This window comes from Lepidothrix coronata, unplaced genomic scaffold (genome assembly GCF_001604755.1).
Source record: "Lepidothrix coronata isolate B3197 unplaced genomic scaffold, Lepidothrix_coronata-1.0 Scaffold8, whole genome shotgun sequence".
Classification (NCBI taxonomy): Eukaryota; Metazoa; Chordata; class Aves; order Passeriformes; family Pipridae; genus Lepidothrix; species Lepidothrix coronata.
The window spans coordinates 10,873,087-10,893,853 of record NW_016690188.1 but is presented as its reverse complement, the minus strand read 5'-3'; the positions used below and the strand labels follow the sequence as shown (position 1 = coordinate 10,893,853).

The 20,767-nt window shown below is 39.5% G+C and overlaps 1 protein-coding gene across 2 annotated transcripts in view; it reads right to left on the bottom strand.

Moving 5' to 3' along the window:
• ARHGAP22 (Rho GTPase activating protein 22) overlaps positions 1-20,767 on the bottom strand; it is a 149,682-nt gene that overhangs the window by 113,355 nt on the left and 15,560 nt on the right. For both annotated transcript variants that reach the window (XM_017803837.1, XM_017803838.1), the window contains exons 2-3: positions 16,684-16,883; positions 8,018-8,105 (exon numbers count right to left, since the gene is read on the bottom strand). In XM_017803837.1, coding sequence (XP_017659326.1) covers positions 8,018-8,105; positions 16,684-16,883 — 288 coding nt within the window. The remainder of the gene's footprint in view (positions 1-8,017; positions 8,106-16,683; positions 16,884-20,767) is intronic.

Here is a 20,767-nt window from a genome sequence, read left to right as displayed (position 1 = left end):
AGCCTACGAGACTACTTTATTAGCCTCAGGGACCCCAGACATTGCATAAATCTTGTGAAGAATTCATCCTAGCAACACAGCTGCTTCTGATGCTGAAAAAAGCTTCACCTATAACAGCAGCACCAGAGCACACAAGCTGCAAGGTGGCACTGAAAATCTGATTTTTGACAAACTAGCAAGAAATATAGAGATGGCATTACATAACTGATCGTGTTGACAGTTTTATAAGCATATCTTACGGAACAAAGCTGTTTCTTGCACCAAAATACTTAAAAAACCCATCTACTAACTACACATGCCTTAGGACTTAATATATTATCCTCAAGGCAGAATATTCAATACCAGAGCTCACTCTGGAAGGTCTCAGCAGGAAGTATTCAAAATCTTACCTAATTTGCACTAAAAGGACAACCTGGGGGGATCAAATGGTGCCTTGTAGATTCCAGTAGCAACATGCCATCATGGTACAAAGCCACATTTCTATACCCAAAGGGCAGCCTACACAAAATGCTACGCTGTATTTGTCTTTCAGGAATACAATGGGTTAAGGAAAACTGCTCAAGAATGGTCAGAGGTTATGTTTTAATGATCTGCACTAGCAGAAAGCCCTATTCATGAAACTTCTTAAGCCTCATGATCCTTTCCCAGCAGGACTTAGGCTATTGCAATTGAAGTTGTGAAAACCATCATTCTTGTTGAAAGTCAGCACGTGCATTAAAGACAGCTAGATGCTACTGTTCAGGGATCAGATGCAGAACTTCTCCTGGAACGCAAATTCCAGGACAGCAGAACACATGTATGCTGTCACAGCCCATTTCCAGTTCTGTTTTCAACTGTCCAGGGCCTTAGAGCACTGAGGGATCAAACACAATAAAACAAAAGCAGGATCTTGTTTATTTCACAAAGCAGGATCATTGCTTGCCAAATGCAAACATAAGCCTTGGGCATTGCATACACTAGGGAAAAAAAAACCAAAGCAAAAAGCAATTTACAGACTGCAGGTGCCTTTTGATGCCCTTCAAGATGTTTTAAGTTGATAAGGTAAGGTAAGCCAAAACATCCTTAACTATCAGAGAGTCTCACAGCCCTCAGGGGAAAAGAGCTGTGAGGGAGCCTAATAACCTTTCTGTACAAAAGTCTGGATGAAGTCTGAAGACCTTCACCTGCAATGAGTCATCACCATAAGTAGGCAGAAGTGTATTGGTCAAGCTGCAGGGATACACCACTGGACTGAACACAATACTGTTGAAATCAGTAACGTTACATGAATTGAGAGCAGAGTTCAGCCTTTTTTTTCATGTTCTCGGAAGAATTCAGTGACATGGCAGAGAGAAAGTACAGATCAGGAAATCAGTAAGAGATGCCTTGCTTGCAGAAGACTTCAGTTGTATCTGCATGAGGGGAATGAGGGCCTCCACTAACTTATTCAAATAACAGTTGTTCAACTGGAATGCATTTGTAAAACAAGCCTAGAAATATTGACAGCTGATTGATACTTTTGTTTCTCATTGGAGTTCTCAAACTCTGGACAGGCCACAAAAGCTGGTTTTTTTCAGCTGGATAAAATAGTTTCAGTATAATTAGGAAAGGAATAGCCCTAAGGAAAACAATATCTTTTGGCAAACACCAGTTCTTTAAAGTAGGAAAAGTCTCAAGATAACTTATTTTTCAAAATATGCATCAAGCTCAGAATGAGGGAAGGAGAGAACAGTCAGATAGATGCCACTAAATAGCCAGTAACCCCCAGATCAGTATGTTGACCTGAAACAATGAAGATCTAGTTTCAAGTGGCTTTCCCACATAGTCATTACTGAGCATAGTATTGGTTTGACAGGCCGGGCAATAACAATTTGAGGAAACTCTTGCTTGCTGACTTCTTCTGGGGAGACATCAATGAACGAAAAAGAGTAGCTAATTTCCTCCAGGAGGATCAACTCACACTCCAGTGATTCAAGACACGCCATAACCGGCAGAAGTGTCCAAGCAGAAGCTGGAAAGAACCAGCACCATCTAGTGCTCAGGAGAGACGGAGCAAGCAGAACATATAGAAAGGAATGCACCAACAACTTTCAGGCAGAGAAGTGCAGGATACACTTTCAAGGAGACTCAAACTGCACTTGAACATAAAAAGAGACTCTGCAGCTGGCAAAAGACAAGGAGATGGACCTGGCACTATCTTAGTGCTAAGACTTTATTACCTTAAAGGTCTTTAACCCAAGCTATAAGGCAACAATGAACAACATTTTATAGACTGTAACTGCAAAGAAGGCATGCAATTTTGTCATTCTGGGCACTCCTTTGGAAAGACAGTTTAGGAAAGTCATTCAGTGTTTCTCCCTTCTTAATTAATGGAAAAATCTATCTCTTTTTAAATTGAAAAAGTTATCTCTTTTGGTGACATAGAGATAATTGCATGCCCTCAGCTGCACTCCAGACATCTACACTACTAAACACAGATTAGACAGGGCCTTCCACTGCAAAACCAATACCACCAGTGTTCTTGTCCAGGTCAATGCAATGCCATGGACATTGTGGTGTCCGCAGCTCTCACTTGCTAAGTGTTTCCATAGTGCACTGCTGCAACTACATTGTCTTAGTCTTTCTAGTAGGATCCAGAACTACTTTATTTGGCTCCCATTTCCCTAGTCAATATCCTGAGTGCCAAATCACAGAAATCTAAATATAACTCTCAAATATCAACATCATCACATATTCAGACAGGCACAGTCAGTTTTCAGCTGTAGACTTCAGGAGAAAATTACCAGCAGCAAACTCAGTTTCCTGCTGTTAGTTAGAATTACAATTTACACTGAATAATAGAGAACATGGAATGATTTTTAATGTATGAATTTCTAATTTCCCCTCCAGGTATTTTAATTACACACCATCTCAACAGGAACAGAGATAAAAAGGCAACAAACATAACTTAGTTGGTGTCAATCACCTGAGACACAGAAGATTACCACAGAGCAGACAGCTTTGTAGGCATCATTCAACCTACTGGCACAAGACAAACAAGCTGCCACTCCAACTTCTCTGTAAGACACTGTCAACAATACTAACAGACCTCTACAGAACAAAGAGAAAACAATTACTGTCCCTATAAGAGTTAGGACTCCCACCTTCTGATTCTGCCTTTCTTGATTTCCTTCCTGTTATTTAGCACAATGAAGGCAGTGAAGTAGCTTCTACATAAACCCTGCAGCAAGTTCCTGGATGAGGCATTTTAGTTTGCTGCAGCCTAACTTCTGGCATAATGCAACCACTGGTCCATCTTTAAAAGAGTCAGTATTAAATGCAAATCCTTTTTGTAGGGCAAGTGGCCTATACTGAGCTCAGCCTTTATAACTAACTGAAGACCATGTCATAGAGATCTGACTTGTCAAGTTTTGAAAATAACCTTCTATATGTGAATCAAGTATAGGCAATCATTTGTGCTCTGGCTGAGTCTGCAAAAAGACCAAGATAACAATTATGAAGAGGACTGAACTGCCTCCCTAAAAAGAGAGTTTGTGGTATAACTCAACTAACAACCACTTTTTCTCAGGCTTAGTTGGATTGACCTGAAGTCCAGCTGGTCTGAAAACTTTTTACAGTCATAAGAGCTGAAGTGAGAGATATGATTAGATATTTGGAAGAACCCAAGAGGAAAGGAAGAAAGCAAGATCAAACCCTCCAGCAGCGGCTTCCAGTTTAAATAAAATTAAATTTATTACAGAACTGCACTCACAGAAAGTCTCAGCTAAGAGCTGTGATTGTTCACCTTGGCGTAAAGCACTATGGCAAGAAACAGGAATTAGCTATCATCAGTGACAGGGAGACACTAAGATGTGTACCATGAGTTTTGGTCGGAAATTTCTCAGGCTGCTTTCAACCATAACATAGCAGTTTGTTAAAATAGAAAAGGATACATTTTCTTTGGACAACAGCATTACTCTAGAATGATTTCACAGTAAAAATTAACAAAAAAATATTCCCCAGAAAAGAACCCAAACAAACAACAAACAAAAACAAACCTCCCAACAAAACGGTAGTCACTGAGAGCACTTGGCCACTACACAGGTGACATATTTAGGTTCCTGGTCTAAATCCAGTGAAACAAACTTGGGTTTCCTGCACTACAGGTGAGGATGTTAGCCAAAGAGTTACCAGGTAATCCATAGAAAATTTCTTGTTTGTTTTTCTATTTTCTTTCTCTTGCTCTCCATCAAATCCATTCTGAAGTAGAATAGAATGTCCTCAAAAGTCGTCAAATTTTCTACAAAGAAAACCTATTCTCCAAGCAGTTTGTAGCAACCCTTGCCATACCTATCAAAAGGCAACACTTTTCACCTCCTAACTTCTGAACCTTTTTACCACTCCCTTCCTTGACTCTGAAAACCTTACTATATCAGGGAATTATCTCTGACTGCAGAGAAACTTGAGCACCTCATAGTGTTGCAAAAACTAGGGAATAAAACTAGGCAGACCATTTGCCATAAGACATTAATTAAAAACATCAGTTTCCTAAAAGGTGAGACTTCAGGAGCATTTAAGTCATCAATATTCCTTCAGACATTTTCAGAGATTAATCCCTGTGGCTTCCTACACATTGCATTACACCATTCCAAAGTGCACTATAACCCCAGACTAACACTAGGTTGTTTTGTAGCCCCTAGTAATCAGCTGCTGTTTCTGTTGCCAGACTTAAGACTCCTCTCCTAGGCAACATACAGTTGGTTAGTCCTATCCATAAATACCAGCTGCTGTGGGATAATTACTTTGCATCTGACCTTATACTACCCTGATAATTTTATAAAAACATCCCCCCACTTGCTAATTTGCACTGGAGTATGAGAGCAACTTGAGGCCACATTATTTTACTCTGCCATTCCACTTTGAACTTCTAGCTATGACAGAGGAAAGCATGCATGGGTTAAAAAGGGTCCAGAAATTTAGATAGTTTCCCCCTCAAAAAAAAAAAAAAGGATAGAGAACATATTTCAGGAAGTCCTGTCACCAGATCTAACACTGGTTTGACTGTAGAACTGTTTTGCAGTCTCATGTCCCTAGTTAACCCTTCTCCCAGCTGCTCTATACAGCTTAAAAATGAACTTGATGAAACATGAATAATACACAATGCCCATCATTAGTTCTTGTTACTCAGCAGAAAATCAATACATGCTCTGTTACAGCACAGGACATGCTGTTACTCTAGTCCCTGCACTGTGAGGGAATAGCTCCCACAGTCCAGCTTTACACAGCTTGCAGCAGAGGAAAGGTGGGAAGATCCCACCAACAGTTCCACAACAAAGATGCTGAGAGCCTTAAATATTGATCACAAAATAAATTTTTGGAGGTAACTGGTACCACAGACTTGGCTGGTATCAGCTCTAGGAATGTTTTAGCAATGCTGCACTCCATTCTTAATTTTGTTAGTTAAAGCTCTGATGCTTACTAGCACAGTAAAATCCCATATCTATATTTACAGGTATCAAGTGTACCTGTATTCACAAAATCCAAAACTTAGTTAAGACAACTTAAAAATTCTCATCATCCCTATAGAAACCATAGAGTTCTAGCTTACAGTGAGAGAACTGAAGCACAGTTAGGCAGAGGTATGATCATGGCCATTCATCCAACACAGGGAGATGGGAAATGATGGAAAATAAACATTAGGGTCCACCAAGATCATTTGTGCCTCCCTTCCTATCTGGCCTCCATCTGAGAGCAGTTCACTATGTGGGTGTTCTGCAGGCTGGCAGCCACGCAGAACACGGTCATTTCAGAACACGTGCAAAAAAGAAAGGGCATTTATGCCAAAACCAGCACAGAATAAATGTACTGTGAACAAAACAGGGAACTCTTCAGGCCACATTCTCCAGTGACGTCTGTGCCAATCACATTCTGTATTGACTGGCTATTTATAGCATTTTTCAATACTTGCTATCCACGTAGCAACTAGGTTTGCTACAAACATAAATGGATTAACTCCACAAGTTAGGGAAAATATCTTCATTTTGCAGACAAGTCAGTGGAACACTAAGACTGAATTATTTTTCCAGGGAACACATAAAAGGGCAATGTCAAAACCACAAGATGAACACAAATGTCCTGGGATTCACAACTATGCTGAACAGTGTAACTTTTGCCACGCTTCTGCATAGCCTCTGTGAAGTAGCCACATGGCACTGCTTTACCAAGTCCACTGAAGCAACAGCTACCTGTAGTTTAGCACAATCTTTTGCAGCCTACAGTAATGCAGCCTGACAGGTTGAGCAAGACATGCAGAATGACTATATTCCCATCTAGGACCAGAGGAAATTCAAACCTGCAGGAAACTCAACCAAGTCGGTCTGTGGCTCAGTTAGTTATTTCAGATTACTGCCACAACACATGGGATCATTCACAATCACAACCACCCAAGTGCTTTCACATCGTAGATCCACAGTCCTTCTACAGCGGTACAGTGCACAATCTTTGAAAACCAGTGCAGATGTGTCACATTCAGACAGATAGAATGCCATATCCTTGGAGATCCTCCAAGCATGAAACACTGTGAGCCCAATGCCCTGCTGTTTGTGGAGCCCTGTCTATGAGGGCATGGTGCAGTGTAAGAAAAAAAAAAGGGATTAACAAAAAGTGTGCAGTGATTAAGAGGAGGAAAAAGAAAATCTCTTCTCCCCAAATAGCTTCCTGTGTGTCAAACAGAATTCTGTGACTAAATCATTGCATAACGGTGTCTGCTAATGTAATTGAAAACCTTACAGCACTGCCTGTTCTTCTTGCTCTGCCTGATACTGTGTCAAGAGGGGTATGCAATGCAGGCATTTTAAACCAGCCTAATTGGGCACTAGGACAGCGACCCCAAAGACATGGGTAAAAAGACACGTGCCTCCACAGCATTAACATTCAAATACAGGGACAAGTGTTCCCTGTGTTCTCTCTTCCATTAAAAAAAGAGGCAGCCTAATGTAATTACTTTTATCTACCCTATTGACACCACTCCCACTGTGAGTGACCAGACAATTCTGAGCAGCATGGACAGGCAGCCCATGCAGGAGAAGCTGGCCATGGAGTAAAAGCGTGACTGAGTCAGTGCACACACATAATTTTTTAACACAGTAACACTTGTCTTCCTTCTTGTTTCCTGGAACTCAGCCTTCAAGTATTGGGAGACAGCTGTGAAAGGAATAAGCCGGTTCATCTTTCTCACTCCTCTGCTCTAAAACTGCTAGTGGTGCAACAGGTTGTTTGTTTTCTCTGTAGATCCTGCCACCTGAAACTATCTCCAAAAGTGTATTCAAATCTATGCACAGGGATGGCCCTCTCCCAAATACAATCAGAATTGAAGAAAATGAATACAATTGCTCCTATCTTACAACAGAGAACTTAACTTCAAATATACACTGGAGATACCAACCCTGTCCCGAGGAAGCATTTACATGGGAGCTAAAACGATTGCAAAAGTTTTACATTAATACTACATTAAACTGATCATTATACTTTCTGTCAAATAAAATTTCTACCTCTCTTCCCTGGCAGTTCATCTGTTCTTTTTAACCTTTCATCCAAAAAGAAATGTTTTGAAGCTTTATTCTCTCCCTGACCTCTGAAACTAGTATACATGAGGGCTAGTATACATGAAAGAAATTAAATCCAGATACTGCATGCCCCTTTTCCATACATTCTGTGGTGTGTTCTGTATCAGTTTCTCCCTAAACAACCAGAAAAATACATCAGCTTGAGAGACCACACAGCACTCCAAGCAAGAAGCCCACTCCAAACAGAAAAATCAAGGAGCATTATGCATCTCAACTACCATGAAATGAAAATGAGGTACCACAACAGCATTTTTATCCCAAACAAAGAACACCATGTAATCTGTCAAGTCCCATTTCCCAGCCTCACTAGATAATCTGGTGAGTGTATCAGAACACTTAGGAGTGAAATGATCAGTACAATTCGATTATCATTAATGAGAATTGATGGGAATAAAGTGGTGTTATGTTGAAAGCACTAAGAAATGCTGGCATACCTGGGGTAATTTCAAAGAGATGTTTTCCTGGTTCATCAGGATTAGGTGGCAGCTCGTTCACTTGATTGCCTTGCAGTAATATCAAACCCTGTAAGGGACACAAGCATTAGTGAAAAGGGAAAAGCCATCAAAAGAGTAAAGAAAAGATGATATGACACATAGCAAATTCAGAGCCCAACTTCTTTCCACATTTCTGAGCAAGAAAAGATTAAGCTGATCATGCTTTACTTATCCTTTCTCTGGACACTTCTGGTCAAATACACTTTCCTCTGGGATAACAATACTCTAAGCATGTGGAGGTGATTCTCCTTGGTTTCCATAACTAATTATCCTTTGCAATAATTTTGTCTCACATTACATCTACTCTTCCTTCATCCTTTAATTTCAGGTTGCAGCATGAAACTTCAGTCACCAACAAGATGGCTTAAGTTCTATTGTTTATCTTTATTTCTGCAATTGAATAAAATGAACCATTTTCCAGAGATCCTCAGTACACAGAAGTTCCCAGGGAGATACTGGAGGAAAGCAGCTAATTCAGGTTTGCAAAGCAGTCGACTACCTTTTATCCCAGACTATAGTTTCCCTAAAGGAAACCTGAGCCCCTTTACTTCCCAAGTTCAAATGCTGCCAATATTCAGCTTCATTTCCACTTTGAGCCCAAGTATAATTAACACACTCTATTCCAGTTTGGGAATTCTGCATAGTTGGTGACATAGTATCTTCAAAGTGAATAAAGTCCTCTTCATCTGTGTAAAGCTGAAAAAGAGATCACAGGGAGTTCTTGTCCAGAAACATGAGTGGAACAAGCATTTAATCTTTGACATTTTAAAGGGTTTCCAGCTAACATTCTTCAGCATATGCTCACAGTAAGGCAGACAAAAGGCAATAAGAACTGGAACTCTCAAGAGTTAAACCATGAATGGGGTAATCAGGAGTTCCTACTCATGCATTGAACTGACCTGGAATGGAAACTGGGTTTTAACTAATGAAAGACAACTCATCATAGGACCTTTGAAATCGTCTCAATAAAATAAGCCAGATGTGTTAATTTTCATTCCAACAATTATGGTGTAACTTCTATGGCTTTGCTCCTTGGGAATACATTTTCCTCAAGATGCTTTGTTCAGAAAACTACTAAAATTGCCCAAGGAGCCAGCTTGTATTAAATGTAAAGGAATTAAGTTTTACTCTTTTCTTTGAACATAGAACATTCAAAAACTACTACAAAATAAAATACCACAACAGTAATGCCTGAGATGGAAAATACTTCGGCTAGGAAATAAGCTCCAAGTCATGCAGGTTTACAAGTTGACATTCCAGTTCTGACAAGCCATCCTATTAAAGTGACTTGCTGCTTTGATAGGAGTTGTTTGTTGCAAACTGAAAATGTTTCACAAGTACTCAAATTTTGTTCTTCACAAAACAAAACTCACTTCCCATGACACTGTACACTCAGCAACCTAATTCTATGTTTAGCCAGCCCTCAGGGGTATCAGGCAAATTAAAGCCCTGTGTGTACTGCAACTCATGAGATCCACACAAAGTAGAGGTAGTGTCATGGAATACTATGTCAGCCAAGAACAAGGACCAAACAGTGACCCACTGACCACAGCATGAGTTTTGAAGGCAAGACCCTCAATCTTTCTTTTACCAAGTGCTTAGGATATTTTGCCAAGGAGCAGTCTCAAAATGTGGCTTGAGCAGAAGGACTGCTTTCTTAGTGTGGTTTCTATCAGGTAGTTCTTTGAAACGAAAATGATTTAATGGGATGCACACTGAGAGATTCATGCTCCCTCCTCATCTCCTCTTCATACTGAATGCAAAAGTTATAAAGTAGCTACATAGCATTCTCCTAGAGACACCATATTGAAGAGGTAAAATGAACAAAACTGAAATAAAAGTATCTGCTTGCCTTTCCACAGAACGAAGTTCTATGAAGAGAGGGGAGCAAAAGAAGTAGCTCCTATGTTAATCTGAGGCTGAAGCACATGAGAGTAAGGGGACGTGGATAGGTGGTAGGGTCACAATTCTTTCTTTTAAAAAGCTCCTTTATGAAGAATAGGACAAAGTTTTAATGCTGCATACAGAAATTCAGACACCTCTCACTTTTAGGAGTATATGGAACATGCCTAGGGAACTGGTAGCACAAGCAGAAGAAAATTTAAAAGTCTTAGTTACACAAATGAAACCACAAAATATTTCAGAATAGCCTAAGAAAAGAATGCTCAGAAAACACAAGAAAGAATCCTGAAAAAATTCAGAAAGCTGACTTGGGAGGGGAGGGGGGGGAAGTCAAACAAGGAAACAATAAACCCACCAAATTCCAAGTAATTATTTTGTTAATTTAACTTAAACTTGATGTTTATGCATTCTCAGTTGTAAATTTACACTTTCAGGTCACTATTTTATTAACAGAAGCTGCAAATATGGCAATAAAAACTAATATGGTATCAGTTGATCCCAGCTGTTCAGACTTTCAGAGCTTCAGTTACCATTTGAAAGCTGGTAATAGTTTTCCATCACAAGATGTAATTCTCTTAAATGTTAACAGCTGCTTTCTTTGGAGGAAAAAAAATACATTTTGTAGAAAGAAAATCTCTTCAAGACCCAGTAACTGAACTCTATCTCTTATTTTAAGGTACAGTCCTCTCTTAAGAAGCCCTCTAAGCAAAACTAACCCATCTCAAAACAGGTGTCTACAATTCCTCAAAAAAAAAAAAAAGTTGGGCCTTCTTTATTGTATAGTATAAAGCAAGCATAAATTCCCATTTGAAATGGTTACCTAAACCTCACATTTATAATCAAGGAGAACTCAGGACTGAATCAAACCCTCTGTTACTTCAGAAAAAGGAACACTTTTGTGGAAGGTTCTTTCCCTTAGCCTAAATTAATAAACCTGGAAAACACGTATTTCTGGGTCACACATACTTTAGGCAGAACCCAGTGATATACAAGCTAGCTTTTTGCTGTTTTACAGTATGGAAGGGTGAAGATGCATAGCAGTATATACAGGAGGAGAGTGTATTTACAGTGAAGAGCAGGAGCAGTTCATAGAAGAATGCTGTCAAACTAGAGTTTCAGAAAACCCATCTTCCTGCAGGAAACTGAAGTCAGTGATGAAGTCAAAGGGTTAAACCAAATTCTCACTCTGTAATGCTTTCCAAAGGTTGTACTTTGCTTGACTCAGTCACCATTCTCCTGCAACAAAACTAAGCAAATGGACTTTTGCCATGCTTGATGCACCATATGGTGCAATGTCACCTGCCCCCTCTTCAGTGAGACATACCTTCGACACATGAGGGTGATGTTTACTTTAGAAGAGATTACAGAGGCATAAATTGCCTGAAATAACATCCTAAACCAAAGCATTTCCCACTCAAAATATACTTTCTTTTTGATCCTTTTTAGGAAATATTTGATTTCATATATTCTCTAAAAAGTTTTCATTGAAGCGACTTGTCTCTTACTCTCAGTTTAATCACCTTCAATTAAATGTGTATTGTACATCAGTAAAGCTACTTTTTCCTTACCAGTATGCACCTCATTCAGTTGTGCAATGAAGTTGCAGCAAACTGACCTAGAAGAATGATTTTTCAGAAATTAAAATTGAGAGATGCTCACTTCACCTATGAAAACCAAGAAAAGCCTGCAAAATAGGCCCATGTCTGGAGAGTATTCTTAGGTTATAAGTGTATATATAGCAAAGATTTTCAGATCAGCTTCTTGCACTTTTCCCTCTGCACACCAGCAAATTCTGCTGATTTCTCTCTAGAAACAGTCCTTTCAGGGGACAAAAAACTCGTCCATAGGGTAACAGAGTGCCTAGCTCACAGCTGTCCAATCTGCCTGGCAAGCTATGGGGAACTCCAAACAAACAGAGATGAAAAGGTAGAAAAAAGTAATTTATCTTAACGGGGAGGGTGTATCAATTCTGACAGTTGCTGTCACTGGTAGAAAGACGTTACTAAATTCAAACAGATTCATGTGTCCTTGTCCAGGAGCCACTCAGACTGCATTAGCAATCTTGCTTGCAAGTAAATTAATGATGGATTAGATCAGTTTAAATTCCCCAAAATCTAACTTGATATATGCCAAAGCATGCCCCAGAAATAAACATCAACTCACGACCAAGTTATTCCTCCCTCCCTCAGGCTTTGGGAGCCTGAGATGGTTGAACATCTCAAGGGGCAGGCAAGAGGCTGCAGACCTTCCTCTAAGCTGGAGGCTCAAAACCCTTTTTTGATGATAGCACCACCTTATACCCTTTGGGGGCCTTGGTGCTTTGAGGGAGAATCTTAAAGAGGACAAGTGTTCATATATTAATGGTATTACTGTAGTTCTCCCTAACAAGATCAACAGAGAAATCCTGCCTGTACCAGGCTCTTTGGAGCCAGTATTTGGAAAAGAAAGTCTGTGACACAGGAAACATGACTGAAAAGCTTCATTTACTTGTCTGAGTCCCTCAACAAATGCAGTTGGTGTCAAAACACTGATCATCCTAATTCTCATACCTTTAAAACAGCACTTCAGTCACTGTTACAAATCCTTAAAAGACTGGAAGGGGGGAAATAGTGGGACTCAAATCTGCCCTCAGGTATGGGTTTCTGAATCCCAGGCTAAGGATGACGAACTAAATACAGGAATATCTTTATTTTAACTAAACACAGAACAAAATTTCTGCAACAGCTTCATACCAGTGAATAATCTCCAACCCTGAATTCTAAGGATCATATAGTCTAAGCTAATCCATGACCAGATTTAGCCACAGTCTCAGTAAAAGAGATGGAAGCCAAACAGCCTCAGATTTAAAGTAGGCTAAAGGATAGATCCCACATTTCAAGTGATAAGTCAATTGTTGTCTCAGATCCTTTTTTCTCAGACCAGGAAATGTAACAAGGGAAACTTTCCTGGGTGTTCGTGAAGAACGTTCCCAGGTGTAGTCAAGCATGAACTTTTAAAAACCTCTCTTACCTCTCCTGTTCATCACCTGGACACCCAGTAATGGTTGTGTCAATAATAGACAAAGAAGGATGACTTGCTGGCTCAGGCTACCAGCAGACATTGCTGCATTAACATTACTAGAGCTAGGTTTTGTTTGAGGGAAACATTTTGTTGGTAACAGCCCTTAAAAACTTCTAGAGTCAGTACTGGGAAACGAACAGAAGATTTTCAAAGCTTAATGCATGTTCAAAACCTCTAAACCAAGGCTTTAACAGATTTATGTATTTTTTCAGTCAAGCTGTACCTACAAACCATACTGGACCTGAGGCTTACAGGAGCACCTACAGGTATGAGTAACAGCAACAGTCCGGCCTGCTGATGGAGTAAACAGAACAATGAAATCTGGTTATTTCAAATATTTTTCCAGGTGTTGGATGTCTGTTTCCGCAAGAGGAAAAAACCAAACCAAACTTTTCTTCATTAGCAGATAATACTCTCCACAATGAGTTGAACGATGATGAAATTCCAGCCTGTTCCAAATGAAAGAGCTTTGCTCCTTCACCTTGCAAAGTACATGCTAGATTAGAATGAAAAAACAGACAGCTACTAGGTGGATTTTAGTGATGGGAAATGGTCAGGAAACTTGTGGATAGTCTGAGAGGACAGATATGTGCAGGCTCATGCAGTCCCCTTGGAGAAGGAGAAATGTAAAGCTGTCCTGCTATTACTAGGTATATCTAAGTAGTATATATCTAACTAGGTATATCTATATATCTGACTCCCATTACCATTCTCAATATGTATTCTCCAAGTATTCAGTATAATGAATAAAAATATTGACCAAGTTTGTGCTTTATGACCCCCCACTTCATATTACAGAAGCAGTTGCCCTGCGACCCTCACTCTGCCTTTTGTGTGTCCCATTACAAAGTGTTATGTGGAGATCACATCATTGCCATCTCTGCTCACTGACTGGAACAGGATCAACACTAATCCCCAGTAGGTTCTTTAGGTAGTGCTGCAAAAGAGTGTCAAGGTTCAGTTCCTGTCCCCTACTTAGTGTAAGGACACATTGTAGGAGGACACTTAGCAAAGTCCATACTGAGAGGTTTATCTAGAATGGTTGCAAGTTTTAAAATTAAGGTAAAATAAATCAACAGAATAGGATAAACTTTCAGCACCCTCCCCTCCCTATCCTATTGCCCTACAATTTGACTTTGAAGTTCACTGAAATTTGAAGACATGCTGAAGGCATTCCAAAGATAACAGGAAAACACTGGAAAGGCAACATGACAAAAATGCAGATGCATTTCAAATTATTCCAAATGGAACAAAAAAGTATAACATACAACATTATCTTTAGAGTCCAGTGGCCAGAACACATTCTAGAAAATTCTGCTGTTTTCTAGAGGGCAAAATTCAATCCCACTGCAGATGCACTAAAGCCTTTTATCATGCCAAGTCAACACTGAAAGAAAGGTTAATGAATTAGTTGCACAGTGGCTTCTGTTCCCCTGGAAACTGGGGAGGAGTGCATGCTATCTCCTATCCTGGGAATAGAAATGAACACAAAGCTATTTTAAAAACTGACCAATATATTGACAGAGTCAGTAGGAGCATCAAAAGCTCTTTGCAGGTCAGTCCTCCCTTCCCCCTTTCCTCATGGGGGCAACCTGAGAAAACACTCAGGAAAAGTAATGTCTGCAAGTCCACCCTCTAAACATTGGACTCTGAGTGAGCTGTGCAACTGCAACTATGTCATATGGCACACAAATGCACACACCTTCAACAGTACTCAATCCATTAAGACCACAGAGTAATTCCTCTTCACTCCAGAAAGCCTGTGTGATTCTCCTACCATTAGATTACAGCTCCATCTTTTTAGCATTATTATCAAGGGAAGAACATCTGCAATTTCCTCTTAGAATCTGATTTTTCGTAAAAATAGGCAATGCAACATCCATAAACAAAAAGCTGTTATTTCATGTTTGTCTTTTGAAACATTATGTCATAAATCTCACTTGACTTTATCAGCTAAACAATAAGAATACAACCTTCTTCCAGAGTATGTATAAATAATCAAGTAGGCAGAAGATCAATGGGAATTTTGGTGCAGCTACTGATTTAGTTTTTGCACACAAGCTTGCAGACCATACTTGATATATAAAACAAAAACACTTAAATTAAGCATGAGAACCTTTCAGGCTAAAGGAAATTAGGGATTAATATCAACTAATGAAAATATCTCCATGGCCTGTAACAAAGATCTCTTAAGGTCTCAATTGTGTTCCTCTGTAGGCATCCCTGTGCCATTGCCCCCTCATTCCAGAAAATCCCAAGCAATAGCTAACTACAAGTTACAAAAGTACATCTCACCTGTGGGATGCATACAGTCCTAGCTCAAGTCAGATGCAAATCCTAGTTTGCGATTCCTAAAAGAATAGTCAGGACACAGTCCTTTATCATCCTAATATTCTGTGATTCTGTGAAAACTGCTTCCCATGGTGATAAATGTATGGCAATTCCATGCCCCAAAAGGGCCAGGGTTAAAGAAATGCTTTACAACATGACTACTGAGGCAGTTTCTTCCTCCTCATGTTCACTAACACAGTTCAGATGTGCCCAGCTCTCCATATCCATTGCACATGAATATAAGGTGCTTGGCTTAAAAGCACAAAATCCAGCTGTTGCTTGCAGCATCCTGAGTAACCAGGCTACATCATCAGGTCCAAGTGTCTGTAGCCTTTACACAGCAGGCTGTCCATAATGACAGACCAAATCCCTGATTAGGAGAGTGCAAGATATAAGATGCAGCCAACATCCTCATTCATCTACCATACTTATATCAGGCCCACAGGGGAATATTCATTTCCATTCTCACTCTACAATGAAATTTATGTGACAGTCAAGCACACAGCTGCATCAAGCAGTTCAATAATCATCTATAATGAGCGTGTGGATGGTGATGATATTACACAGGCTGACTGTCACTCTGTAATGCCTGTACTGACTCATCAGGAGGCAGCAGTACAGGGACATTGTCTGGCTTATTCAATTATGTTCCCTCTGTTCAATGACTCTGGCTAAAGGCCTGACAGTCAAAACAATAACCACATGAATTATGATACATAACCTACTACAGCAACTAGGGAAGACCTCAGCTCAAATGCTGCAAGAGTATTTTACAGGCATTTGAAGAAGATGAATAATAAATTCTTTATCTCCTCTATAAGCTTTATCCCATAGCACAACACCCTCTCCTTCCCCCACAATGCTAAAACATATTACAGCCCATTCTCAAGCCCTTCATGCCAGGATGTAACAAAACCTACCCACTCTACACACACAAGCCAGCCCTACACAGCTGGTTCACCTCTCAGCGAACAATGGATTAGTTGGGAGATAATGAGTCCCAGCTGACTAAGCAAGGTTAATCACTCCTGCCTCAGGAATCTGGAACTCCATAGCTCTTCCTGTCAAACTCCAGTCTCACAGATGACCATACTAAGATTTGGAGGTCAGCATGCCCTAGTGGGTAAGTAAGCACCTTCTAACCTTTTCCCAAGCTCTACAACTTGCCTGATAGAAGTCTCCTTACCATGTGTCTTGCCTTTGAACCTTCTTAAGTGTGTATGGTTTTGGCGAGGATAGAAAGCAACTGAAATGAGCTGTCAATCAAAGCAGTAACTGTGATCTACACAGAAGTCACAACCAATAAGTCATACCTGAGGTTTAGTTTCCTCTTCATCCTTGTAATAGAAGAGCTGATCCCCACGCAGCACAAACCATCGCTGCTGCCAGTTCTTCATAATGCTCCTTTGCTTCTTTAGCCAGCCACACTTCAGCACACGTTCTTGAGGGTTTGGAGAAGAAGGTCTGGAGGGAGGCCCAATCTGTTCACCCATCACCAAACTCCTTGACCGGGCTGAAAAGGCAATTACAGAGTAAATGAAAAAAAATAAATAAGGATAAGAACACTCAGAGAAGCTAAATAACTGTTCTACACCTTCTTCTCAGATGTGGATAGAGCATTACATGTATGCTACCTCTTTGAGCAGGTACTTGTTTTTCAGGGTGTACATTCAAGTTCATGACAGTCAAACAAAAGACAAACCACCTTTTTGGTACTGCTCACTCCAGCAACCTTCTAAAGTGACACAATACCTCCACTATGGCTCCACTGCTCATACTACCTTTCTTTGTGGCAAATCATTACTGAATTCCAGCTCTATAATAATGATATTGCTCTCTCCTAAAGGCATATTTACCCAATAAGGATGTGCAAAAAGTGTGGTGAGAGGGGACAGAAAAGGAAAAAAAAAGGAGAGAATATGAGAAAATATTCTTACTCCACACACTACCACTGTGGGGTGATTAGCCAGTGAACCCAGCTGCCATAAGAAAAAAGATTAAAAACTGGGAAAGATTCAAAAAGAGAATTGTCAATCAAAGTGACAAAGACAAAAGACATATAGATAGCATAGCTATCCAGAATGATTAAAGTCATCTCACTCTTCAGGGCTTTCTGACATCAAAGCAGAAAAACAAAATTAAAACAAAAGATGAAATAAAAGAAAAAAAAAATCAACATGTAAATCTGACTAAAGGTTTCAGAAATAGAAAAGAAATGTATTGCCCTTTCTAGTCTCTTCCCACATGCCTGCAGTAAGAGTACTAAAGTTTTGAGCATTTAGAGCTATTCTGGCGTAGCAGATAATGATTATATACTGCAGGCAGCAAGCCAGTTCTCTAGAATGGATAGGTTAGGTGACCTTATAGGTCTTTTCACCTCTACTTCCTTTGGATTTATGAAGTATCTTATAATAACAGTTATTTAATATTTCATGCCATTTTCCTTCATTAGTGCTAACATGATCCTGCTCCTTCCCATTTTCTACAGTCAGCTAACTTAAAGCACAATTTATAATTGCTCACTTGGAACAAGGCATTAGTTTAGAGGCCAATACCAGTAAATCTACATCACTGATGTCTTACATTAACACTGCAAAAAACAAAAACAAAACAAAACCAGGCAGCTAAAAAACAGGCAAGCTTCTAATTCACATATCCCTGATATGCTACAGCTAATCCAGATTGTCACAACAAAGGGCAACTCTCCACCTCTCAGAGCACTATCTAGCTTTGCCTCTTTTGGGTTCAGACAATTACAACATGGTCTTGATGTTACCATTCAATTCTGGTTTTTGCTCCAGGTGCCTTATCACACATTGATGAAACTGAAAACATATGCCAAAGAAAGAAAAATAATTTCGAGGTTGTGGTGTTTGGGAAATAAAAAACAATGATAAGAAAAAAATAATTTAAAATAAACGCAATTGCAACATCAAACTTGATCCTTTTTCTTCTCTTCCATCAAGCAAACTGCAAAATAAGGAGAGTCAGATAACGGACTTAGGTCAGATCTTTGGAGAGCCTCCTCAGTGTAATCCAGTGAGGGAAATTCCATTAGTATCTGTAATAAAATCTACTTTGGCCTTCCTCGTGACCTGGCAGTCAGGCCATCATGTTTTGGTTTATAAAAAAACATAAACCAGCACATCTACACACTAAACACTTCTGTCAGCAGAGGGCAGATCTGAACAGTACCATGTCCTCCCATTATAAAAAAGTTTCAGTGACACTATCTCCACTTGTACCACTTCATATACTTTCTCCTTTCACTCTGGCTTAGGGATCTGCTCACCTCTCCTGTAACCATCCTGTAGGCACTCAGTCTGACCCCTGACAATTTCCCAGTTTTATAGGCAGAAGATGACATCACTTTGTTAGTCTTAAATGTCAGACTCAGTGAAAGCCCTGTCTGATAGGCAGAATGGATTTTTTTTTTCACTTCTCTGAACTGATAAGATAAATTCTGGTACTCTCAACAGAACTGTGAATAACTGGTTTTATCTTGTGCCAAGAGAAATGAGCTTTCAACTTATAACTATCCCCTGTTATAAGAAATCAAGTTTTTATTTTGTTATTAGCTTCACTTAAAAATGTAAATTAAAAGTTGAAATATTCTAAGTGCTGCTGCAGCATCATAGCTTTTTTGAATTATACTTCCCTTATTTTTGGCTAAAATAGCTGGCTGAATTTAACCTGAGCTCATATACAGCATTAGTTCTACATCAGCAAAGTTTACCAGCAACCCCTGGATTTTCTTAAGTAACCCAACACTTCTCAATTCTGGTTATTTCTACATAGTCAAAAGAATTCGAAAAAAAAATCTTAATAAATAATCCCCTTAAAATCAGGCTTTGATGTATCCAGGCTTATTCTCTAAGCTTGCACACTGTAGTCTGAGCTCTCGCAGACAGGAATTATCATTCCAGTAAATATATCAACAACCGCTTTCCACCACGCAGCCAAGATCGCCAGGATTTGGTTCCAGCCCTTCCTGCAGCACAGCACCTCTCACAGATGGATACAGAGTTACCAAAAAAACCCGTCCCCTTCCCACACCCCCATCACCACCAGGTCCTAGAGGACCCCAATTCATACACACACAGTAAGAAAACTCCCTGGTCACGCTTGAGTCTCTATTGCAGAGGCCTGCAGAAATTTAGCTGAACAAAACTTCTCTGCTTCATCCCAGGCCACATTTTACAACTATGACCAAACTGTAATCTAGTTTAGACTGTCCAGAATCTGTTCCACATTCATGTTACAATTTACGTTATTATAAGAGCAAATATCCCAAAAATTTGCTTTTACCAACAGCACTATAATGTTTCTTAGGCAACATCTTGGCTACTAATCTAACCATTTAGTCTAATAATACCAAAATCCATACTTCAGTAAGCACTTAAGTCATCTCCACACTGAAGTACCTTAGCACTCTCCAGCTTAAGCATGAAAGTCCCATCAGTTTCCAGTTTTCCTCACTTGCATATAGTTACATGCACCCTTTGCTATTTTACCCCTCCACCTAAAAAGAAATCAGTTTCACGTACCTGGAAAACTACCATGTATATTGACAGACCTCACAAAACACAAATGTCTTGCTTTGCAATAACCCTAAGTAAGTTACCTTGTACTTCCACACACCCTTCAGTGCTATTCGTACAGTTCACCTAGCAACTATTTATTTTAGTCAAGAGTAAAAGCTTTCGTGATCATTTTTTATTTTATTTTATGCAGCACCCTGTCTCAGTCAATTGCTATGGTTGTCAATTCTTCATGCTGTCCTAGCTTTCCATTTCCTTAGTTTATAATTGTGACTGTAATAGTTAATTTCATTAGTGAGATACTTAGCAACTTCATCTGCAAGTCAACAGCATGGATCAGATAGAAATTTTCAGAAAGAGGAATTATTTATGGCTATTAACAGCATTGATGTTTACACTGCATGCTTCACAGAATACAATAATTGCATAGAGGTCAGAAGAAAAGTTTCATGGATGAGCACAGCCTTCCTCTAAAGCAGCAGGTATCTCATACTACTGGGATCAAAATATCTGCTTTGATAGTCTGATGCAGTACATCAAGCCCCTGATTCTTAATGGTAGAAATACATTCTTTATGCTCATCTATTGAACAGAATTATGGAATCAGCACAACATAAGGAAGAAAACAAATCAATAAATCCGACTCACAACAACTCAGCAAATACTTTACATGCCCTAGAGTTCTGATCCAGTAATGCCTTTTCAATAACACTGCACAGTTTGGTTTCGCTCTTCACATTGTCATTAGTTGATTATTGATTCAGTCATACATATAAGTTCTAAACAGAAATCAGTGTAGGAAGGATTCAAACTCTCCTTAGAAAAAGGTTTAGGATTCATTTGCACAGTGTGACAG